Source organism: Pteropus alecto, unplaced genomic scaffold, assembly GCF_000325575.1.
Source record: "Pteropus alecto unplaced genomic scaffold, ASM32557v1 scaffold71, whole genome shotgun sequence".
In the NCBI taxonomy this organism is placed as follows: Eukaryota; Metazoa; Chordata; class Mammalia; order Chiroptera; family Pteropodidae; genus Pteropus; species Pteropus alecto.
Window position 1 is genome coordinate 8,528,557 of NW_006433024.1, and position 27,141 is coordinate 8,555,697.

General features: G+C 34.7%; 1 protein-coding gene across 1 annotated transcript in view; it reads right to left on the reverse strand.

Annotated features, from left to right (window-relative positions):
* Nucleotides 1-27,141, reverse strand: part of DCDC1 (doublecortin domain containing 1) — a 370,803-nt gene that overhangs the window by 61,918 nt on the left and 281,744 nt on the right. The window contains exons 20-21 of the mRNA XM_025044147.1: nucleotides 8,253-8,376; nucleotides 2,659-2,840 (exon numbers count right to left, since the gene is read on the reverse strand). Of these exons, the coding sequence (XP_024899915.1) occupies nucleotides 2,659-2,840; nucleotides 8,253-8,376 (306 nt within the window). The remainder of the gene's footprint in view (nucleotides 1-2,658; nucleotides 2,841-8,252; nucleotides 8,377-27,141) is intronic.

Sequence of the window (27,141 nt, forward strand, 5' to 3'; positions counted from 1 at the left end):
GCACGGAGGTGTTGGGGACCTCCACCCTCAATCATGTGGTAAATAAACTGACTTAATACTTGATTGACCAAGATACACTGTTCCCTGACTATACCATAGCAGCCAGCACGTATATGGATGAATAACACATTATCCTGGTTCTCCATCTCCTGGATGGAGACATAAGCAAGTAATCACAGAGTGGTAGGCACTATGGTGGTGGAAAGCACACAAGGTCAGAGCAAGGAAGTGCTTAAAGCTACAGCTAACTTGGGAGAAGGGATGGAAGTGCTGAGTTCAGAGTCAACATCTAGAAATGAAGTCCAAATTCAAAGGTCATTCTCAAAAGACCTTTATTATTGAGGCAGGTAGGAGATATTGGGGAGTGGAAGGGATTTAAGAGTGAAAATCGAGGAGACTGTTGCTAGAAGATGGAGCTAGAGAAAAAAGGTCATAAAGAGACATAAAAACTACATTAAGAACTTTGAGTGAGTCCAAGGATCATAATTTACTAATAACTTATGAAAATAATCTAAAATATAAAGGTTATTTTATGGCTTCAAGTTGAAATTGAAATTAAAATTCCTTAAAATATCACAGAATTCTCTGTTTAACTTACAGAGAATTAAAATTCCTTAAAATATCACAGAATTCTCTGTTTAACTTACAGTTCTGAGAGATGAAATTCACCTGTGACACAGAAATCACAATGGTCTTTATATGAATTTGACAACCACTATCAAGACTAAATGACAAGATCTTTTTACTCACTAAGATAATGATCAACTAAGTAATTAACAAATGCTATTTAATCTTCCTCTGGCTTTGTACACAGAGGAATCAGCAACAATAACAAAAACAATAAACAATAAACGCTCCTCAAACTCTCAAGAATGAATTATTAAATAACTAAACGATAGCATACTATTAAAGCATGGTTAAAATGGATCTTATTTCATCATCCTAGCCTGATTTTGCTTGTAAAGACACTAACTGGCCCAACCCTCTTTCTTCTTATAAATTTCAGGTTAATGCAATTAATGTTCCCCTACATGTCACTAGCATTTATTTTCCTGGAAGAGAAGATATTTAACTTGGATATATTAAAAGTAGCACAGCAAGGCTTCCTACCTTGCACAACTCTGGAGTGCCATTCATATGAAATACAATGTAAACCGTGTCCTCTGGAGCTGGCCAACATAACTGCTCTGTAACATTAACTAAAACTCTTTCCACTTAAACCTTCTGTTACCAGTACTTACAAACTTACAGCTCCAGGGGTGGGGGGAGGGGGACGAGGAATGCTGTTTATAATCCTACAGAAAACTTTCTGAATCTGCTAAGAAAAATTAAATATTTAGTAGAGTTTTAGCATCAAGCATATGCCAGCATATTTAAATTATTTGTGAATAACTAATTTATGTAGTGAATAAAGTGAATATTTGATTAACCAGGACGCACTGTTCCATGAATATAGACAGCAGAGAGTTTCACACATTCTCTGCTAGAATAGCTGTCCAAATTAACAAATCTCTTGAATTATGTTTAGATTACCTGACTGAACCCATTTTAAAACATTAATGAGAAAAGACAAAATCTGTATACAGTTTTGAGCCACAGTTAAAGATATAGAATAAAAATAAATAAATGTAGGAAGAGACAAAAAATTATTTAATTTTAGATGTTAAAAAAGTCATATACTACTTTAAGAATATTGCCTTCACATTCTACATCTAGCAGAATGAACTAATTATGAAATGTATGCGTCAAAGATTTCAATTTCAGGCTTGACTTTACTTTGAAGATTAATTTTTTACTTTATCATCTTTACAAGGCAGTTCAGTGGACAGCCGATCTTAATGTTACTCATTGTTCAGTGATGTATGAAGTATATTTAATCAATGTGAAGAAATATTATCAGCAGCCTCAAATATTCTAAACATCTCAAAAGGAAGGTCAAGAGGTAATATCACTGCTAATCATATGAGAAACAATGTGTTTAACTCATTCTTTACATCAGAGCTATGCACTAATCTATAATTCCTTTTGTCATAAAATATAATGAAAATATAGCAGGTGATTTTTTTCTCCAATGCTGGAAAAATACTGGCTGTTTGGGAAAATTTTATTCTAATCTCATAACATAAGATAAAGTACAGATTGATGCTTTGCTAGGATGATAAACTTTTAAAATGTTATTCCAAGGCAAGGATATAAATTATGTAAAGTTATATTTTGAGAACTATATTTATTTGTTACATATGCTAAAAATAGAAATGTAAATAATTGTATAATAATAATTTAAATAAGGAATTATAAAATTATATTTAAGAAGCAATTTATGAGCTTAGTTATTTCAAAATCCATTAAGAAAACTCAAACAAAATACGCTAATTCAAAATATAGTGATCAAAAAACTTTTTCACAACTGCTCATCTCTAACTCATTATTTTCTCCCATGGCTAGCCTAAATCAGAAGAGTTCAAATTAAGTTCCTGACATAGAAACTAAACGAATCTTAGTATCTATTTTCATATCCAAATAGCAACACAGGAACCTTTAAAAAATAATAATAATAAGCATAGAATTTCCTCGGGAAAACATCTGTAATGAAGAAGACAAAAATCTAGAGAAATTAGAAAGTATATTAAATGAGAAATATGAACAAGTTGTTCTCACTGCATATTCCCTCCAGGTGAGATGTCTGGACTGATTACAGTAAGGGCTCTGTTTTTATTCTTGTCTCCATTCCATAAAATTCTGAGTCTTACAGGGACATAAGGCTCTGGTGTCTTACAGATGGGTTTCTTCAAGGAAGGGCTGTTTGGAACAAGCAGTCCTTCTATTGGCCAATCAAACTCCTTCAGAAAGAAATGACAAAAAATTTGATAATTAGTAAAAAGATATACTTCTAGATATAAAAAAATGTAACACACTGCTTATATCTTTAATCTTTCATTTATTCATCAAACATTTATTGGTTACCCAAGGTGGTCCAGACAATTCTAATTAATACTTTATTTGAATAAAGAGGAAGAATAGTAATTTGTTTATGTACGTAGAAACCTGTGTTATGTTACAACCTGGAAGATTTATTTCCTTTTAGAAAAACATCATTCTAGAAAAACAGAACTGAATTAACTTGGAATGTTTTTTGTTCATGTTGAAATATCTTTAATTAATATGAAGAAAGGAAGAATGTATGAAAAGTGGTTTTCTAAACTGAAATAATATTATCTTAAATTTAATTTATTTGGCAAAGAAGAATATATTTGGGAGATACTCCAAAAAAACATAGTGAGATGATAAAACTTAAATTTCAGATGTTTCATTTGTAGAATTCAGTTCATTTGTATCCACTCATTCATACATTCACTTACTTATTAATTCATGCATTATCCAAATATTTATTGTTGACTGTATTCCAGGCACATTGCTAGATATTGGAAATAAAACTATAAACAAGATAGAATACTCTTCCTCAAAGAATTTCTAGTGTGTGCTCAGAAACTTAGCTAGAAATAGACTGGCAATTGAATAGTGTAAGTATAATAGCAACAGGGTATGTATGAAGTGTGACGGGACCACATAGGAAGAGAGCCTAACTCAGAAATGCCATATAACAGGCCCGAAGCCTTAGTAGGAGTTTGTGTAGTAAAGGAAGGATAAAAATATGAGTCAGTAAGGATGGCTCCCATGTCTGTGACTTGGGCAACTGGTATTGCCACTCACAGAAAGACACAACGGCCTTTACTTTTTTGAAGGGGAGTACATTTTTTAAAAGCTAGTACAAAAAGTATAATTTACTAACATATTCTCTAGAAAATTTTTTAGAATCTTATGACTCAGTATGATCATACTGAATAATCACATAGTTCCCAAAAACGTGTTTTAAATAAGTTATAAACAATATCTGAAAATTATAAGGGTTAAATATTCTTAAATAGCATCTAATTATAACTCTAATTTGTGAGCTGAGTAATTAAATAACATTAATTACATTCAATTCGGAGAAGAGCAGTACAAATAAATGTTTAAAAGCTCATGAGTCGAGTGTTTTTCATGCTAATGTTTTTTTCTTTATATTTTTTTAATGTAATATTTGCTTAATAAATGTGTTTAGAATAGTGGCACACAATGAAGCTAACATCACTTTTCTAAATAAGCAAAATTTGAATTAATGAAGTTTTGCTGTATCCCTGACCTTCACTGTGAACCTTTTCCCTGTATGGCATTTAAATTGCAAAGACAAGACAGTGAAGTGTTTATTTAGATGTGTGTCTATTATTATGAATGGAGCAGTTTGTGGTCTCTTTCTCTTACTATTGTCATTGAGAAGAAATAGGAAAGGTTAGGACAAACTCATTGTATATTTTCATTTGAAACTTTTCTATTGTATAAAGGTTTTGCTTAATATGAGGGGTGTGGAGGAGTGGGGTTGCATAACTTCTCTAAGACGTGCATTCAGGATTGATCTGTAACTTTTCTACAACAAAGATATTAAGCACTTCAGAGCAAATCAACATTTGCTCTAGTTTTAGACATAAATTATCATGAAGAAAGGGTTGGCTAGGAGGGAGACAGAAGAAAACAGTCTTCTCATTAAAGAATTACTGCCACATTGAATTCTTGGTATAAAATAGTTAATATTGTCCCCTTTCTTTCTTTCTGAACCATGGAAGGGAAAGAAAAGCAAGAAAAAGAAAGATTCTCCCTTAAACTTAATTTGTTAGAACTGTCAATTCACAGAGTTAGGATATAGAACTAAGATTTGTTTTTCAATATCCCAACCATGCTATAATTCCGATTAACTTTCTGAATGTGCCATCTTAGCTCCTAGTTATTTTTAGATCTTTTCACTTCCCAAATTTGCATCATAAGTGGTAATCACTGCAGACTTAGCACCATTGTAGCACTGCTGACCTCAGATGGCTTCCTTTGCCTTCCAGTTAGATAAAGGAGGCCCAAGAGTCTTCTCTTCTTAATTTGAGACACTACAGAAACCCAATCCAAAGAGACGACAAATTATCGTGGGTTTCGAAACTTTCCAAATGTATGAGCTATCATTGTCAATTCTTCCTTTAAGCCACTTTAAACTTTGTTCTAATGTTTAAAGGACTTTTACTTTTTGTCCTTCATAAAAATAGAGAAATATGGTGTCAGAATAATGAACAACGAAAACCATGGATTAAACTAACTGGAGTGATGTTTCCTCACCCTCCGTTTTCCCCTTTGGAATTCTTATGTTCTCATTCATTTCTTTAAGCGTTTTCTCTGTGTTCATGCTATTCCATAGCACAGCTGCATTGTCAGGAGACCCCGATGGTCCATGGTGCTCCTGTACATTGATAATTCTGCCTTTTATTTTTCACGCCTCTCTCGTAACCAGAGGCAGCCTGGGCTTCTTTAGGAGTCCAGCTCTTAACTGATAATCTAAATATCTTAGTCAAATTGGTCTTCCTTCATCTATTTATTATTAATAAACTAATGTATGCTTCAATTTTCTCTCTTGGGCCTTCCTACACATCTTTTTTTTCTCCTTTTTACTTACAGCTAATTATCATCATTCATTAACAGATTAATAAAATGTGTACTTTTCACTTTCTTTTTTTAACAGGCGCTCCTCCAAATGGATATATTTTAATTTAGCAATTTAGAATTTTTAAACTCACTATCCAATGGCTCATTCTAAAATCTTAATTCTCCTTAGACTCACTTTTTGCAATAATTTCGTCCATTGCTCCTTACCATCAAGTGGTTAGTACAACGTCTCAATTTACAACTTTTCCCCCAAGAGGTGAGAAAATAACTTGAGTTCCTAGAAATTATTCCAGTAAATTTAGTCATAGAACAAACTAAAATAATTCATTGATTTTGTGTTTTTAAAAGGTTTTGACATATTTCTAAAATACTGATATCCTAGGACACACGAAAGGCTATTTTCTCATATAACGCAGCACTGATTGCCTTTTAGGTTGAATAATATTTAACAGTGAGAAAAGCACAAAATCAGCTCTCAGAGCAGCTGTCACCACTGAGAGATAATAGTTTGGTATCAATGGAGTCTGAGTCACCACAAAAATAATTCCTATTGTCCATATTTCCCTAAATCCTCCCATGGTCTTCATTCAATTTTGAAAGGTTCTTATCATGGAATTAATAGGAGAATTTGAGTTACTATCACTATCACTCAGGATAGTGTTTCTGATATGATTTTCTTAGATTCAATATTTTGACTTAATTTTCAGGCGCATTTAGATAACCAGCCTGGCTAACTTTCCTCATACCGACCTTACGACTGAATGAACTGGCTCAACAAAAAGCCTTGATTTCTGGGACATCAACTTTTCCCGTGAGCTTCTTCTTTCTCTCCTCTTTGTCCTCTATTCATCAAATCTGCCTTCTTCCTTTTCTGGTTCCTTCCTTTTAGGCACACAGCCTATACTTCTTAAACTGTAAGCTCCATGAAGGTAGAGACCATATCTACCTCCTTCCTTGCTCTATCTGCATTGCTTAAATACATAATAAATAATGATTAGATAAGTAGTAAAGTTGGAAGATTAAATCTGCAGTAAATTTAGTACATATGCTGGCAGCGACCAAAATGTTCAGAACCCACAATATGAATGTCACAAGTCTAGCTGCAGTTTATTTATCTGGAGAGTCTTTCTGAGCAAAATATTAATTGCATTTAATAATACGCCAACAAAAATGTCCTTTTTTCCTAAAAAATAAATTATGTGGAAATGGAATTGTAAGAAAATATGATTCCCACAGATAAGCAATCTGTTTAATTTAAAGTAAACAGATTGCATTTAATCTGAATGAGAACTGGGTTCCCTGCTTGGTAAGTATACTCTTCTCTTCCTCAAATATTTCAAGAGATAACAGAACTCTTGGGCTCAGTCATTTTGAATTACATGGTTAATTTGTCTCACTTTGGCTAATTTAGTGCCTTAGTCCTTTCCTTTTGGTTTACACGTGAGGGCCAGAGATTTTTTTGACCTCTTATTTGCTCTGCCAAAAAGCTACTGTTCTTTTTGAATGGCTAGAGAGCTTTGAAATAGTCCAATTTCATCCCTATGATCATTTGTCAAATCCCAGACTACAAGCAAAAATTTTATAGTTTTAAAGGTAAATGTTAAAAGAAACAAGATAATTTGTTTCCTAATGATATCTTCAGTTTGCTAAGTAAAAATACCTTACACAAATGAGGGCAAACTAAATACATTTTCAGATAAGTAAAAACTGAGTTTGCTACCAATAACTAAAAGAAGGCTATACTAGGCAAAAGGAAAGTAATCCCAAGTGGAAGGATTGGGGTATAAGAGAGATTCATAAGAAGAAAAAAGCTTACAAGTAAGTCTAAATAATTAACTACAAACAATAATGTTAATATCTTGTGAAAATTTTTTAAAAGACAAAATTAAAATACAAGACAATAATAGTATATGTTACAAACTGAATAACTGAAGTTAAAGTATTCTAATGTTCTCAATTATTTGAGAGAAGAGTATAATAAATATATTTGTTAACTTTAGATTTTTATCATTTACATATGTGAGCTACAATGTTCAGAGTAATAACAGTAAGAACCAAAAAAATGGAAATAGAGGACATAATTTTCTAATTAGTAGATGAGAAAAATAAGAGGAAAAAATCAATCTAAAAAATATAAAAATGAAGAAAAAAATAAAACAGAAAAAGCAGGACAAATAAAAAGCAAATAATCTAAATATATCTATCATTACAATACATAAGAAAAAAACAAATTGTTATTTAGAGATAAAGATTGTCAAACCATTTTTTAAAATTAATATGCTGATTATTGGAGGACTCCTAGAACAGAAGAATATACAAATATAGAAAGTAAAAAAATAGAAGATATACTGGGCAAATAACCAAAAAAACTGAAATATCTCTATTAGTATTAGATAATTGAGACCTTTATAGTGCTAGACAGTCTACATAACGATAAAAATTTCATTTCACCAGGGAAATATAATATTTCTGAATATGTGTGTGTCTGTGAAGTAAATATCAAAATATATAAAGTAAAATTTGGCAGACTACAGGAAAAAATAGATAAATTCATCTTCACAATGGAAGACTTAAATGCATCTTTCTAAGTAAGTGATAGAACAAAGAATTAATTGATATCTTGTACCTAGCAAGTGCAAATCAAAAGCTTCATGGACATTTTATAAACATTGACCACATACTGGGCCTTCAAATAAATCTCACAAACCACATCTGATACTAAGAGATACAACCTCATTAAGTTGGCCGCTGGGAAGGACCGGCCACATGTAGGTAAGCTTATTCCAGAGAGGATTTTCAACTCTGGAATGTTTCCATTGGCCTGGCTTACTGGTCCCTGAATGCTTTATGGCCCACCTAAAACAAAATAAAAGACAAAAAAAATTTAGCAAGGTTTAATATCACTTCAAAATATTCATTGAATGCTTATGAACTGGGCAAAAAATTACAAACCCAAATCTGATCATTTACTGTGTATGAGAGACACAAATAAAAGTAATATTAAAATGAAATAATACATTTTTTAAATCAGAAAAAAAATAAAATGTTATAAGCGACAGTGGAATTTGAGAGAAAAAACAAATTAGAGTAACAGTCACTTTTATAATAAAAATGACAGAAATAACAATACCTACATAGAAAAAAGTTAAGCTAAACTTTTTAGGCATTCAAAGAAAAACCAACACAGACAACAGATTGAAATCTACCAGGTAAATTTTTTAAAGTAGCAAATAAGGACATAAAATATTTGAATGCTTTAACTAGTAAATGTGACCATTTGTTTATGTACATTGTAGTCTGCCAAAAGAAAATGTGTCTTTCTCAGCAATTCTTGGAGCATTTCTAATATTTGCCGCATACTAACAAAGTAAACTTCAATACAGTTTTAAAGTTGAAATTGAACAAGACGCTCTTTGTGGCAAATGACGGAAGAAAATTAGACATAAATGAAAGTTTAAAATTTACTATTTCAATCACAAGATAATTTTGAAAACATATTCTCTCTTCCAAAATATTATTATATCAGATAGGGGGGGAAAATAACATAATCCATATCTATTTAGAAAGTAACAAAAATAACAATCCTGAAAACTTCAAGGATACATCTAGAATTATAGTCAAAGGTGAATTCATAATGTTAAATGCTTGTTTATTAAGAGCTAAATAGAGAAAATAAATTAATAAATCATTCAACTCAATAATTTATTTTAAATCTATTTACATATAATCTTTCCATGGAAAACAGATGAAAGGAAATAATAAAGATTTAACTAGAAATAAATAACTAAAAAAAAATAAGTAGAATGGTTTAAAAGAATATTTTGAAGTAAATAAAACAGCAAATCTTTTGCATATAAATCTAATAAAAATAAAATATAAACCAAACAGGAAAAGTCAGTTAAATATTTAGCATAGAGAAGACTAAAAGGGTACATTATACACGTATATGTTAACAAATGCAAATTCTCTGGCAAAATAAATGATTTTTTTTTTAGAAAACTTCATAGATTTGAAAAAATAAGAAAACATCCTCTTGCTCGTATAACTTCACAGGTCATGGAACAGATTGTTTTCATGCTATACAAAATATTCTAAACACAAAGATATAGAAAATTGGTCAGTTCATTCCATGAAGGGGAGATAAGCTTCATAATAAAGTCAGTTACTGTAATTTAAGAAGTAATACAGCAATCTTACTTAAAATTAAAGATGCAAAATTCCTAAATCAAAATTAGCCAATAAAATTGAACCTTATGGCAAGGGAATAATCACTATAGCTAAGTGATATTGAGCCTAGAAATAAAATGCTGGACACTTATTAATATCATAAACCACTGATTAATAAATGAGAAAACAGGAGCAGCCTATCTCTCATAATTTTCTAGCCCATGTGATGGTCATCTGAGCCTGAAAATTTTCTGAGATTGCCCAGCCCTATCAGAACAACCTGTAGTATTCAACTTTATGTTCAAGGGCCCAGGATTCCCATGAGCTGGCTGAGAATTCTGGGAGCCTGGACACCGAGGGGTGGTGATGTCAGGGGAGATCTGTCTTTCACAACATAGAACCTGTCGTGCTGCTACGGTAGAGCTGTATGTGCTCGGACCAAAGGCCAACACTTCCGCCTGTACCTAGATCCTTATCCTCTCTCACCTAGGACTTTGTTCCTGCCCTGAAGTATCAATTTTCCTGCCATTCTGGGTCATTCCATCTGCATCATGTCTGACAGCTTGTTATCTTAAAAAACAACAACAACAACAAAAAACCACTTTTCTACACCCCACATTCACCTCCAGTTCTTGTCTTACTTCTTTGTGTCCTTTTACAGCAAATTCTTAAAAGACTCATCTGCTCTTTTTCTCCTCCTCCTTTTTTTTAAACCAATTTCAATTAGATTTTCATCTCTGAAACTCCAGTGAAACTGCCCGATCAGGTTTAAACATTATTGAAATCAAAGGTCATTTCTTCAAACATAACTGAACTAACGGCAGTGTCTAATAAATGATCATTCTCTCTTTCTTAAAACATTTTCTTTACTGGACTTGACTTCACTTGACTTCCATGACATCACATTCTCTTGTTCTTTTTTCCCATGTTAGTAGCCAAAATTCTATCTCCTCTTGTGTACCAGAGGGTCTGAAATAAGTGTTATGAAAATCCAGGGGCCGCCATGCCAATCAGGTCTGTAGATGTCCCTTGATCTGATGCATGTAGAGACATTATTGTAAGGTAAAGGACAGGTTGTTAATGAAGAGATTCATTCTTCTGGTTACAGCGTCTATGTAACTTCAACCCATCAGGGTGTCTTTAATAGGAGCTGGTCAAGTTCAACTTACACTGTGAATAAACAATTCACATAGAGCAAAGTCCATTAGACTGCAGAGTTCCAGCACAGCATGAGCTTTTATGTAAAAGCAACAGATCTCTAAATATTCTGTTTGATAAATGAAGAGCTGACAGACCCTTAACTGTCATGGCACTAGCAGGCCTAGCTATAATGACTGTACATGTGCATAACATAAATTAGAACTTCAAAGCATCAATAAGGACTCTTGGAATCTTAATTCCTGGAAGCCAGCACTAGGTGGAGACAGTGATTCATGCAATGCTTGCAGCAGCCTTGCTCCCTGAGAACTTATTTCTACTTAGTATTTTCCATTCTTCTCTTTAGTGTGGAAAAGGGTGTTGTTAAACAATTGGTATAAAACAAAATATTTCAGGCTTTGGAAGGACTTACTTGAAAACACACGTATATAAACAACACCCTACAAGTTAGTCAAATAAGGTTCAAAGGCAATTTTATTTATTTAAAATAATGTCTTTATTAGCCCTGCTTATGGTACTTATGATATTTCATGAGTATCTGCCCCCATGGATAGGAGTATGACCAAAATTAAAATACCCTCTTGGATATATTTGAACTTAAAAGATCAAAAATTAGGATCATTCTTTAATATTTTGGTTGACAGGCATCTCCTCCCTCAAAAACTAAGTCCAGTATTAATCACATCAGTTTCAGTCTGATCAGTGGAGTCGTGGCTCCACCAGAATGCTCTATTCAATTAATCTTATAAATAATAGGAAACAGAAACATTTTAGATAATTTTTTGGAGTCCAGTGCCTTTGATGGAAACGGCTCTGTGGCAGGCTATAAGTAATTTTGTAGACTGCACAGACCGTGACTGAGAGGTATTATTTTGCACTCTTAGAAACCAATAGTAAAATAAAAACGAACCTAAATGTGCCCCCTTTGAAGAAGAATAGTCTTTTTTCATATTCTATCAGGTCACAATTATATTGTTTGCAACAACGTAATGAACATAGTAATAAAGCATGATATAATATATCATTTGGATCTGATACAGTAAATTATAAATACTCTGGCAAATTTCCATTTAAATCAGCAGTGTCTAACAAACATGCAGGTAAAAATTATCAGATTCATAATCCACAACTGTCAAAGAAACTTTTTGCTTTACACTACAACCTACTTATTTATTTAACTGGTCGCTTGACACTAGACCACCTAGAATTTAGACCACTTCAAATAGAATTAGACCATTTAAAATTTATCTATAATTAATTTAAAATTGCATGGTTCCTCTGAAACAGTCAAAGCATATTATTCACACAGAAGAATAACCTTTCCATACATTGATTTTGATAAAAATCAGTTTATAAGACTAACTTTAAGTATCCCATCTGTGAAAAAGGAAAATAGGAGAAAGAAATGGGCCAATTGCAAAAATAACAATAATATAATAACTACCTACTTCAATGGGATTTAATAATAGTCCAACAAATCCCCATGGATTTAAACTGTTTTGAAGCTTTCTGAAGGTCTAGTCCTCTAGACAGGGAAGAAATCATTCCAAATCAGGAAGTGCACACACACGCACGCAGGCTAATCTTAAACACTACATAAGGGTTAAAATATTAGATACATAGCTGGAAATCCAGATCCATCAAATATCACTCTCTAGTCTTTTACCCGTACATGTGTATGAAATATTTGAAGTTACATTTATTTTGCCATTTACACTATTAAAGGTAAATTTAATAGTTCATGTAAAAATTATTTTTAAGATTTAAACTTAAATAACTTTACCCTAGCAGGAACAAGGCACTGAAGAGTGCAGTATTATTAATTTACAAGCCAAAATTCACAAAGGTCAAATAACTTTTGAATATTAAACATCATTCAACTTTATTCCTGGGATATTTTGTACAAACTAAAAAATACACTTAGAATTTGTTCTTCTGTCATACATGTTCCCAGTTGCCCTATCTCTTTATATTATTTTGATAACTAGCAAATTACTTAAGGCAGAGCCTCGATTTTAATGGCAACTAAAGGATAAAAGGGAGAACTCTATGATCATGTGTCCATCTTGTGTAACTAGGAAATTCTGAGAATGAGAAATCATTCCAACAATTACCCTGAGAAGAATTTTTATTTCATAATAATTCCCTGGTTTTATATTATATCCCTCTCAATTGAAGATCATCAATTAAACAAATTAACACAATTCAGTTATTTTTAATAGATCAATTACGAGATATAGTGGAAACCTATAGTACATTAATGGTAATTACCAACAATATGTCTTTAGTTAGTCTAGAAAAATAAATAGATATTCAGATGAATATAAAGTCAAACTGACGTCTCTTGCAACTTTGTCTTTTAAAACAAGTCTTTGACCTACTCTATTTTGTTTTGTTTTTCTAGCTGGTTGAGCTTCCTGGTTATTTAGATGCTGGGTACATAGACATAATCTATATTCAGCACTAAAACCCTATCATTGTCTCTCATAGAGAGTTTCATACTTGTGTAAAAGCAAAGCTCCCTTTCCAACTACAGTAAAATCTCCATCAAGTGCAAGATTGGTAAATTTTAAAAAATCCTTCCTTCAACAATACTTGCTTATGGTTGAACCCCTTTTGATCTTTGAGTTCCTGAATCTGTTTATCACCTATCTGGGCCTGATAGGTTAGCTTTGGTATCTGTGAATTTGGGGGATCCAGCACCTGAAGATTCTGTATCATTTTTTGTGCAAATAAGGCATCTGTTGAGTATCTGCTCTCTCTCCCCAGCACTATGCTAGGCACTACAAGGAATCCAAAAGAAGTTAGAGAGGGCTTCTGCTCTCAGGAAGATTATAGCATTTTAGGAAGAAGCAAAAGTTATATACCTGGGAAAGTTTCTGAAAATGACACAAGACAATAGTAACAGAAAAAAGGCACTTTCTTTAGTTATAATAGCTAGACCTAATGGGGAGAAAATAATATGAGCTTTTTATTATGAAAAGAAACTGTCAGCGGTGGGGGAGAAGTCCTTGAAAATGTATGAATTTTGTATATATGGAGAATAAAGAGTTTGGAATAGTGAAAGGGGAGAGAGATGCCATTTCAAGAGACGGAGGAAGAATACAATTTTTTTATATTATATAATAACTCCAAAATATATTTCTTAAAGATACAGAGTTCTAGCTAAAAGAGAGGGTGATTCACACCTACACCTTTTCTTTTCCCAGTCTGCTATGCCTAGCCAACTTTTTTGTTCAAAGTAAAGGGCTTCACTATTTAAAGTTCTTGATTGCCTCTATCCATAGCAGGAAGGAACAGTTATCTCCCAAATCAATTCTCCCTTCCTTCAGTAGTCATAGATTTTTTAGATGGGCACATGGCTACCCAGCTAAAAACGAGATTTCCTTGCATTTAGGTGTAGCTGTGTATCAAAGTTCCAGCCAACTTTGTGAGTGGATGTGATGTGGATGGGCTGTGAGTGGACGTGACTCACAGACCTTATCCTTAAAGCAATTGGATATGTGCTCTTCTGGTCCCTTTCTCCACTCTCCTGGCTAGGACGTGGCAAGAGCTGGAACAGTCACTTTGGACCCAAAGGTGGAAGCTGCATGTTAAGAATGGCAGAGCTGACTACCAGCTTCATAGCATCCCCTTATCTATAAACATTCGTGCAAACAGGGATGAGCTTCTGCATAAGCCTAAACGTTTTGGGGTGTTTGTCACAGCACCTTAACGTACATGCTTTCTAGCACAATCTTGGTCATTTCCATGGTCATTTCCATTGCTCCAGTCACTTTTTCTTGTGCTTCCACTGAACCTTTTACTGCTTTCCCTGCTATTTACCTCTGAAGAACTTTCATAAGTTGCTTCCACCATTGACAACTCAATCTCTTTCATAATTCTCATGGCTGCTTTCATCAACTCTTGTCCTGTCTTTTCTTTCCTTTAATGTTCACCCACTGGTTTATCCAATGGTCACCCTCTTTGACTTCTTCAATAAATGCTCTTAGAGGCAGTAAGTGATAACTCTTTAGAAATACTGGCATTAAAAAAATGGACCCCGCTTGCCTGGTCTTAGATGGCTCTGTGTAGGTGCTCAGGGAATCGCACGGTGGATTTCAGTCATCACTACTCAGGATGGGTCCAAAGAGACTGGCAGGCACGGGAAGACAGCTTTTTGTAAGTATTTCCTCTTCAGAAGAATTTCCCCAAACAGCTTTAATGTCTACAGATCATCTGCTATGAGTGATATTTTAGTTCTGCATCTAACAAAGATCCCAGGAAACAGGTAAGAGCAAAAGAATAAATGGAGGAAAAGAATTACGTAAAGGTTCCAAATGAAAAGGACAAGAGCAGTTATCTAGAGGTGGAAAAAAAAAGATAAGTAATGAAAGCACTAGAAAAAATAAATATTAATAGGAAGTTCACAAATGTAATCAAATTTCAGCAAGGATCTTTTGCCTAAACTTGGTCTCGGGGGTGCATCACCCAATACATTTTCACATTTATGCTGCTCGGTGCCAGGGATCCAAGGCTGGGAATGTGGCAATACTGTTTTTTGATCGGCTGTTGATTGAATCCATAGATGTGAAATCTGCAGATGTGAAAGACTGACTGTACTTATTGGGGAAAAAAAAATCCATGTATAAGTAGGCCTGCTAATTCAAACCCATGTTGTTTAAGGGTCAACTGTACTTTCTTAGGCTAGAAATTTAGAAATGTAATTCTAAGTCAAAGAACATTAACATTTAAAATTCTTGATGCATATTGCCATATTGTTTTCTAAAGAGGTGGTGTATATATAAATAGATAGATAGATAGATAGATAGATAGATAGATAGATAGATAGATAGATAGATAAATAATAGGTGGTGTTGACTGGAATTCTTTTTACAAAAAAGTCATTAGGACAATACCTATGTTTGGGCTATAGTGTTTAAAATTTTAAACACTGATTTGGAAAATGATTAAAATAAAAATAAATTCTCTAACAGTTATTTGAGTGTTCACACCAATTTAGGTGATCTGCCTTTTCTGACATGGACCTGAAGACTTAGTGAGATCTTCGCAGGCATGTCTGGATTCAGTGCTTCTGTATACTGGAAACTTTTAAAATAAGCACCACTTAAGATGTAACCAACAACTGTTTGTTTACTTTTCTATTCCCTTTACAAAGCTGAAGGTCTGTGAAGACAGGGATCCTGACAATCTTGTGTGTGGTTGCATCCCCAGAGTCCAGTACAGTGTCTGAAACATAAGAGACACGGGAGACACTGGATAATAGTTCCCATATAAATAGGAGAGCAAAACTTAGTGGGGACGGTCATCTAGTTCGGAGTTCAGAGACTCCAAAATTAGAGTTCCCACCTCTATATTTGCAGGTAATTCATTCCTTACAATCTTTTAAAATACAAGCATAGTCATCGAGTGCCTACATATACTACATATAGATAACCCTGTGCTAAGTATTGTGGGATTTAAAAAGGAGTATAAAAATGTAATGTTTGACCTTCCTATTTGGATGAAAAGACAGGATATACATAGGACAGGATATACATGGTGAAATATGACACAACACAGGTGTGCTGTCCACTATGGTAGCCATCAGCCACATGGGCTCTTTAAACGTAAATTTGAATGAGCTAAAATTAAATAAAAGAAAAAACATATTCCTCAGTCTCGCTAGCCACATCTGAAGTGCTCAACAGCACAGCACAGCACTGCAATACAGCATAAGAGAAAGTAATAAGGTGAGAGAAGCAGATAATTTGTCAGAAGTCGAGAGTACGGGGAGATCAACGGGGGACAAACAATTTGAACTGACTCCACAGGATATAATAGTTCATGAGCTGAAGAAAAGCAAAAGAATTTTGTTGAGAATTTAAAGAATGATTTAAGAAGCAAGTGGATTAGGAATATCTCTGCCATATAAACGGCCTCGATTGCCTAAATGGGTCTCTATTTGACTACTTTATGACTAAAATATTAATCACTCATAAAAGGCCTTCACTCAAGACTCCTCATTCTCACAATTTATTATGTTTTCTAAGTGGCCCATGTTTAAATGTTAGCTCTCCACATAAAAGTGTGTTAAAGAATCTCTGTGGGCCAACGCTATCTATAAACTCAACTGATCCCTCCTTTTCCTCCTACTCCCTCTCATCTCCCCTTTCCTTCCAACCCGTCACTACGGCTGCTGTTAGATCATGGCATGGCCTCGGCGTTCTGGGCCTGGGCTTGTGGGCTCCCTGCAAGTCACTGCGGACAAGCACCTGACTCTTAAACACTTTCCAAATTAGGCCATCGTAGCAGTATTGAAATCCAGTAGGTATTTATTAGTAGGGCTAGCTGACTCACCCAGATATATTCAAAAAACTGATGGGAAGTTACATACATTTTACACTTTTAAACTACCCTTTAGGCGTGACGAAATACTAAGAGCGCATGCTGAGGGAGGGTCCAACACATCTCACCAACTGCTTTTTGATGTTTTCTTTCTCATTACTGTAACTAAGGGAGGATAGGAAACACCTTGTTTACCAACCTTCAGGTCTCGATGGTTCTTCTCTTGAATATGAAAGGAATTTATGGGCTACTTAATTTATTATTTCTTAATAAGAAAAGTGAGGCTCCAAAAGACTTATGCTGCTGGTTATAGGAAGAACTTATAGTAAATTTAGACTCCTACAGCTCAGTAAATCACAATCCACATGGGAAAACATCTCTTCAGACATAAAGAGCCTTGAATGCCCAAGGAACCTAGTTTGTGCAGTAATTTTAACAATTCAATTCAAGTATGACTGTCAAAACAGAGGTGCCCAACAAATGTGTGTTGAGTAAACTGTTAAAGTCAGGATGTAAGATAGTCCTCTGTTTTTGTCACAGAAGAAGTGAGTTTTCTCTGATAGTTAAGAAGCAACAGCAACTTCCTACAGACTAAGCCTCTCGAAATGGTCCTTTATATTTTTCTTCTAACAAAGTACATTATACAAAGGAAACTCTTAATAAACACACATGTGAACAATTCTACATTTTTCACAGTATGATACTGTGAATAGCATAAAATTCAATGTATAAGAAATGGGTCTATTTCACTAGACTGTGAGTTTCGTGGGGATTTTGTCTTTTGTTTCAGTGTATCTGCAGTGCCTAGAACAGCAGCTGCCACAGAGCCTGAACTGAATAAACAGCTGTAAAATACAGTATCAATCACAGACCTGGGCAACCAGGGTCCCTGCTCTGGGCCTCTGCATGCTTCACTCAGTGGGCAAGGAGTTTGTGGAGCCAAGGAGAGTAGTCTACCTGGATCCCATGTGCCTTCTCCCCACTCAATTCTCTCAGACCTCAGGTTCCCTGGCCAAACAGCCCCAAACCTGTTTCCAGAGTCTGGAACAGCCTCCTCCCCAACTCCATCCTAATTGCAAATCATGCTACTGGTGTGCAGCCCCCAGTACTGAAAGATGGCCAGGAGACAGTTCTGTCTGGGCTGGGACAAAGATTGGACATGGAAGGTTTTGTGGCCACCTGTACATTTTGGATGGCCATTGTGGTTAGATACACCTGGGACTGTGAAGAGGAGATAGGCAGTCCATGGGCATTTGTGCTTTTATCCTAACCTTGTAAATTTCAGAGGAGGCTTGGTTGAATAAATGAATGGGTGGACAGATGCATGGATAGATAGATGAATGAAGACAATGCCCTTACATGAATCAATGAATATAGTGGGAAAGAGAAATGAATGGGGACACATGGGCTTTCCCAAAGATTCCGATAACAGCCAATTCTGTCATATTGGACAAGGACCTCTTTTAGTGCCTTTAATGATGCATCTCAATAATAACAACATTGTCCAGAAAAATGATGACTGTTTAAGAGATATCTTAAAGTTGCCAAAAATGAAGTTCTTTAACTTTTAGTCTAAAGTGACATAAATGTAAATTTTTAAGATAAAGTTCTCAATTAAATGAAATATTAAAATGTGTCACTCAACACATGTTCACTTGGAATCAAAACAGGTTTGAGCTCCAATTATAAAAAGTCAAAATTGACAAAAATGAAACACTTTGTCTTGTCGGGACTCTACCTGGCAGAGAAATAGCACCCAGAGGTGCCCACCAGGCATTTGTCAACAGAGCAGAGTGGATGAGAGCAAGCAGTCTGATGCCAGACCCATGGGATTAAATCTTGGCTTCACTTCACTTTTGAGATAATGAGATACCTACTTTGGAGGACTGTTATAAAGATTAAACACATCACTATTTGTAAAGGAATAGAACAAGGTCCAGCTCATAGCTGGCACTCTGGAAGGCTGACTTTCAGAGTTAAATGTTATGCTACTGTTAAATGACATAAATGGTGTGTGACCCACGGTGTTCGCTATTCTTACGATATGCCAAATTGAACTTAATTTCAAAAACAGGCACGGTCTCTACGTGTTGTTCAATTTAAATTCTAAATGCTATTCTCTTAGCTAACTACAAAGCAACTCTGGTAATAACAGTAGATTTCAACCATCTCAAAATATTTTTAGTGTGTTGCCATGATCGATTTGGGTTGATATAACATTCATTCAATGGGAGTTTTGTAAGTCAGCAGATGGAAAAGCTGTGTTTTAACTTTGTCTTCCTCGGCTAGTGAAGATGTGTTCAACACTTCAATCATTTAAAATCCATGCAAAAGTTATAGAATAATAAGAAAGAACCTAATCTCCATCTGTGCTGGAATGCTGCATGCAAACCGCACTCTGAGAACACCAAAGCAGCTGGAACATCGGAGCCGACGAGAGCTACCCAGAAACAAAGATAAATGGATTGTAGAAACAACAAGAACAACAACAACAGTAATGGCTTTCACCCATCTTTCAGAGTGAAAAACAACATTGCTTATACCTGTTTTTATGAAAATTTTAGGATTTTATTATTTTCCTTAAAATAGCTAAACTTAAATTCTTAATCCAAAACATGCACAAAAATTACGTGTGTGTAAACTCATGCATGTTAATGTTGCAGTTATGTTAAAGGCAGTCCAAAGAATTTTCTCTTTTGGACCTCACAAATAATTTTTATTTTCCCTGTTATTGGTATTGCTGTTGTTTCTCTCAAAGCATTTTTCGTTAGGAAGACACTTTACAACTTCTTCAAAGGTGAGTTAAAGTTACATGCCACTGAACAAAAACCTTCAAATTTTAACATTACAACTTTAATGAGATCTGTGAAAATACTCTCAGAAGTGTTAGCAGTACAATGGAATTAAGTTAATTCACAATATCCACCAAACTTCATAACACTGCCTCTTTTCACACAAATCAGACTGATTTGAAAGATAAGCATTTGTTAGGAAATTAATAGCAACATTCTTTTGTTTCATTTTATGCAGCTTTAAGACTGAAGGAGCCTTAGGAATTAATTGCAGGCTTCTAATAAACACAATGATGTAATGACGTATTTCACATTACTGGTTTATGTTTGATTCCAAATAAATTGCAGATTTTTTCTGCTGTGATACTAAAACAATTACCATTTTGCAAAAAGGATAATTAATCTGCAATTTTTTCACATTAGATCATATATCTCTAAAGAGTGCCCACGGATTTGATAGTCTTCAGCTGCTGTGTATTTATTTTTCATTTTTTCTACTGATGTACCGCCCCGTCAGTGCTGACATTTAAATGAGTGAGTATTCAACACAAATGTGATCATTTGTACAGCATCCAATGCGGCCCCATACTGAGATGATTGCTTCTGGGAGCCATCCACGGGTTCTCAAATAGGGGGAAAAAGCCAGGCAAAATTTTATCAATTTACATTTTTCTGTGATTAATTTTTATGCAAATAAGGGCCCGACCGTGCTCCCATCTCACCTGAATCATTCGGATCATCAAAGACAAATTGAGCATCACTTATTTAAAAAATAGGCTTTAAACTACTCTACAGCTGTGTCGGAAAATGCTAAGAGCAGGGCATGAACTTCTCTAATATAACAGGAATAGATAAGAAAATGCCTTTTATGTGCATTTTATACACAATGCCATAAACATGGAACTTAACAAAATTAAAAAAAAATTGCCGTTCCTTTGAATATTCTATGGTATTTTTAAATATTCAGCAATGGAAATGACAGTGTATGAAGCAACATTTCCCCAATTTCCGAATGCATAATCAGAAGAGTTTCCCATTAAGCAAAATATACTGAGTGTTACATGTTTTTGCCAACTTTCTCTTGCTTCTGGATGAAAGTGTCTAAATAAAGTAAATATACAGGGAAAACAAAACGTTCCAGAATTAAATGACTAACCTTAGTTTGTGGTTAGCTGGTTTGTATTGCCAGTATTATGTTGCATAAAATTGAATAGCACTTTTAAGTTAATACGATCTATTTCTAAATTCACCAAACTTTCACTAAAATAATAGAATTATTTAGTTTGCATGTTGGGGTTCATTAGAAATTATAATAATCATATTGGATTTTTTAAAAATAATAACGTTCTTTAGATTTATGAACTACAAATAAAGATGCTTTCTATGATATCTGGAATCAAGCTAACAGTATAATTTATATAAATAGTCATAGTTTTCAAATGCTACCTCAGCAGTAACTAAGTTCAATTTGTTGTTTTTTAGAAAAAGCTGTATTTTCTTACATGGTATCTTTTTAAAGTATGCTTAGAGTTTTATATACCTGACTCAGTTATCAAAATCTTCCCAGATGTCTCTCTCATGAAAATAATCGACAGAGCAGAAATAAATTGTTGACAATTCTCTGAGAATGGAAACAGACCACAGGGGGTAAAAATCTGGTTATCTGAATGGGGCGATATAATCGAAGGTTCAGCTAAGCTAAGGGAATTTCAACATAAACAATGCTCTTATTTCCAAGAACGGATTCACCTTTATATACAATAGTGGAGGAATGCCAATCCTTTCCTTACTGCTGTGAGAAAAGTGCTGGACAGGAACAAGATTAGAATCTTAAAAGCTGTCCTGGGGAGCTAAATTACTGTGCAGAATACAGGTGAGGAGGTAAAAAGAGCAAAAATAAATAGAGTTTATTCCATGGTTTTTAGAGTTTATTTCACGAAAACAGAAATAAAGATATCTAAATCCATAGTTACAGTCACTCCATGTGAGACGACTCTGTGTGTATGTGTATGCGTGTGTGTGTGTGTGTGTGTGTGTGTGTGTGTGGAACTGTGTCATGGGCCTCCTCTCTCCCTTACCAACAAAAATATGCCATTCAACACCATATTCCACACACACACACAAAAAAAGGATCCCTGTTTATATTCTCATTATCTGACTTCAAAAATAACCTGAGAAAAACTGTTGTTTATCTAACAAAATTCACTAATTTTAGCCTGGTGAGCAATTGATGAGAAATAGGAGACAAAGCAGATTCCTATAACTTGATGCACATACATATCTGTCTAGTCTAATCTTTGGGTGACTTGGTTTAAACCGGCCAACATAGAATGTCATTTGCTGTCATTCAATCAGAAGTAGAAGCAATTCACATAGTTCATAACCTGGACATTTCATATTCTCAAACAAAGGTGGGCATAAAGCAACGCAATCCCCAGGGATTTATAAACTCTACCCCTGACTTTAAACAGCAGCTGTTTAGTTGAAAGCAGGTCAGCTGGCAACCACACAGCTGTTTTTTTAAAGTCCAGGATAGTTGCCAGTGTAATGTGAAAACTAGCTTGTCTCTCACAGAAGTAAATTGGCACCTCCCAAATGACAGAGGAAAGCGCTTCTACATGTATCAATTGAGTACATTTGGGGACAATGGGACTGGAGATGGAGAAAGTCTTTAGAAATGACAAGTCGCAACTTAAGAAAGAAATAAAGTTCATCCTAAAGGGGGCAGTAATCCAGGGCGCCTGGTGAGTACCACGGGGTCTTACAGCCCACACACTTAATCTTGGCCACAATCTTTTTCACAGGAACCAGATGACCCCTCCTTCCATCTGAACAATTATTCTTTGGTAATCATTCCAAGGAAGGGGATATTGACTCCCTAATTTATATATAAAGTCTAATTTTTGGATTCCACTTCCTACACTTCAAAACTTCAGCACAGGAAACAAAATCACATCACATCTTGGAAATAATTGTGAATTTTACAGATCTTAGGGCATGGAACTCTAGAAGGAGAGTCCAAAATCAGAAGCGAAAATTTCAACATAATATGACTATCACACATAAACACTTCCAGTAGAAGCATTCATTCATCTCAGTTTCAAAAATTTAAAATTTAAATACCCATAAATCCCCCAGAATGATTATCTGTCATTTTTATTATAAAAATAACATATGCATATTAAAACATTAGAGTATGTGGTTTTCTTTTTTCCCATTTATGGCATGCCTGTTTATGCCAGTTTTTTAAATTGAAATATAATTTACAGAGAGTAATGTGCAAATTTTAAATGTCTAGTCCAATGACTTTTTACACATGTAAATACCTGTATAGAAGCACAACCCCCCAAAAGAGATAGAATATTTCCATCACCTCACTTTACCCTCATTAAAATTATTCAAAGTATTAATAAGGTGATACGGAGAAGGTAAGACTTAGATAAATTAAGAAACTTTCCACAGGTCAGGTAAGTGACAAGGCTGAGTTTCAAACCCATGATCACCTGACTCCAAAGACCACATCTTTCACACTAAGCCCCAGTGCCTCTGTCAAACGAAAATACAATGAGAACCTGAAAATCAACATCTATGGGAATAAATTCCAAAACTAAATTATTTTTTTATTTTAAATGAATAGGAAGACCATTTTATGAAATCATTTACTAAAATTGACATTGTGATATACTCAGGATTCAAAGGGATGCCATATTTTTCTTTGGGGACAGAAATTAGTATTAGGCTCAGCTGCATAATGATAGTAAACTCAAATACTGGATTAAACACATGAAAATTTACTTTTACTTTATCAATTAATCCAATATTGGAAGTCCAAGGTTGGCACGACAGTTGTTTAGTCATAGAAATCCAGACTTTTTCCTCTGTTTTTTCTCTACTATTCATATATCTTTTCCTTCCTCGTGGTTGCCTCATGATCACAAAATGTTTGCTGCAGCTCCAGCCATCATGTCTATTTTTCAAGCAATGAGAAGAAACTAGGATAAAGAGTACCTGCCTAATTCCTTAGTTAGTTCCTTTTAAATAGCTTTCACAAGGATTTCACCTAATGACTTCCACTTTTTTTTTTTTTTTTTAAATCAGAGGCCATGTATACATGCAGTAGAAGCTAGGGTATTTAGTATTTAGACTCATTTCTACCCTTCATAATTAAAGAAGAGGGAAGAACGAAAGTTTAGCAATTAGTAGTTTCCTTTCTATGAACAGAGGAAAAAATTGATCAGCTTATGCTTAGCCTAACAAAAATCTAAGAAACTCTAAATATATATATGAATATAAACAGTTCTTCTCATAACTAGAACTCACTGTATTGAAAAATATCACCGAAAAGAATGCTGTTCTTTCTAAAGTGACCAGTGAAAACTACTCCTATGTACTTAAGAAAAACAGATGCTATTTTATATATATATATTCAATTAGAGAATGTCATAAATGTATTTGGATTATTCAAATAACTAATTCTCGAGTGTCTACAATGCCAGGAATTGTTCTAGGCACTTGGGATGTAGCCATGAATAAGACAAGTTTACAGTTATTGTGGAGCTTATAATCAACAAACAAATAAAGAAAGTCTGAAATGGTGTTATGCAGAGAATTAAAATATGTTAACATGCTAGAGAATGACTGTGTAACTGATTTATGTGGGGTTATCAGAGAAAACTTCTCTTAAAAGACTACAGTTAAGCTGAGGTTTGTATGACAAGAAAGAAAGAGCCCTGGGAAGCTCATAGGAAGAGCATTTGGAGCCAGAGGAACAGCAAAGGTGCTAGATGGAGAAAAGCTTAGGATGTTCCAGGAACAGAAAGAGAGCTAGAAGGCTGAAGCAGAGTGAGGTGGGGACAACCATAGTTGTAGGAGATGAGGTAGTAGGAATTGGCAGGAGCCGGACTGTGTAGGGTTTGGCAAGCCAAGATAAGAAGCTGAGATTTTATTCTAAACATGATGGAGACTGTTGAGGATGAGAACGACATTATCTGATTTTCATTTAAAAATAATAACTAGCTGCTGATAGAGAAGGGACAGTAGGGGGGCAAAAACAGAAGCAGAAAAGTCAGTTAAAAACCAACTGCTATAGAACAGATGACGGTGGCCAGGACTGAGTTTGTGGAAGTCAAAATAAATGGACAGATTCACCAAATAAACTTGAGGATGAATTAGTTATTGGTATGGAAGGGAGATGCTCAGGTGTTCAACTTGAGGCCATGGATAGATGGAGATGACTAGAATAGGAGCAAGTCTGGGAAAGAAAAATTAACATTCTATTTGGGATATATTCAGTTTGAGATTCTAGTTACACCTCCAAATGGCAATGCCCACTATGAAATTGGATCTATGAGTCTGCAAAGGTTGGGACTGGAGCTATGTGTTTGGGAACACTGGAATCCTGATGGCATTTCAGGCCATGGGAACAGATGAAATTATCCACGGAGCACAGAGCGGGAAGAGAATAAGTCAAAGGAAAGAGTCCTGAGGTACTAGATGCTGAGAGTTACACATGCGTGCGCACACACACACACACACACACACACACACACACACACACAGAAGAGCAGGCAGTAAAAGGAATGTCCAGTGAGGTAGGAGAGGAACCAAGAGGAGAAAATGTTTCATAAGGATGAAGCAGTTAAATGTGTCAAATGCTTTAAAAGATCATGTAAGAACAGAGAAATGACTATTAGAAGACATATGCTATGTCATGCAGAAAATGCAGTTATTTGTCAACATTTAGTTTAATGTGAGTGAAGCATTCTTATAGAATCAAAATCACTCATATTCCTGAAGAAACAAGACAATCCAAATTAGCACAAAATATTCTCTATTCCCAAATTCAGATCTGAGAGCCCTATCACTATCCTTAGGAATTTCGAAAAATAAAAACGAACCTGAGAATCCGATGTCCTCTTTATCCTCACTCTCTAATAAATATAAATGCACCAATATCACATCAAAATTATCAAAAGAAATCCTTTTAAAGTTCATTTAAGTGAACTGCCCTCTTCTGTGCTATCCACATCAGAAAGAAACATGTTTGTGCTTTCTAGGCCTAAGACAGCACTACCAAGCAAAATATATTATTTATGCGTTAATCTATTAAAGAATATATTCATAATGTCTTGGATAAAACGACTTATTTAAAGAACACATATCACACATGCAAGATATTTCTCATACCCTTATCTAGGAAGCCATTTTTTTAAAAAAATGAGTATCAAGAGATGTCAATAATAAAACCAATTCATGATTTTTCTTATAAAATGATGGACTAGAAATGTCTCAGGCTACCATAATTTGACGTGAATGGGGGGAAGAGAAGATCAGAGGAAGACTTGTTTGTGTCTGTGTTTGGAGAGCAGGGGAGTGACCAGTTGTGTGTGTGCATCTGTGTGTATGTCTGAGGCCAAAATACTTGAAATGCAAAACTGAAGAATGATGTATCTCTGCTCCAGTCAGTTCCAAAATCTGGCAAGAAACTGTTGACCATGACACAGATTTTTTTTTAAGAGATGTTCCGAAAACACAAGGCTCCATTACTGTTTCTTCAAAATTTAAGTGACAAAGGACAGCCCCAAGCTGGAGCGTCAACTATAGCAGAACCTATGTATGCAGTGGAATATGGGTATGCAATGTAAAATGACTTAGATACCTTAAGAGAGACACAAATACAATTATTCTTATTCCTGTAAGATCTTATTTAAATATACATTCTCCAAAGAGTATAATCTATGGTCATCACCATGCAGATTGAAAGGGGCATAGCACTTTTTGGCATCTTGAGGTATTTGTAGTGTTGAGATGCTCTGGAAGATGCTCCCAGGAGCAGTGAGGTCATGTTGTCATCGAAGCACCTATAGTACGGGTAAGATCTTTCTTTACGGGGTATATGGCCTCAACAAGGAATCTACAGCCAAAGAATCTGAGAGACTGTCCATAAATGTATGTGAAACACTATGGTAATGTTCAGGAACAACCAGAGAAGAGGAGCTTAGAAGGGCTAAACGTGCTCTCAGTTAGCAGGTGGGGCTACTGGCCAGTAACTGCGGCCATTTGTACTATGACATTATTTGTACCTCAGGCTAACAAGGTCTGAGGACATTTGGGTTCTGCTAATAATAAAACGCATGTTTTTTTATAATACAATTCTATGTTTATTTGCTTCTTATTA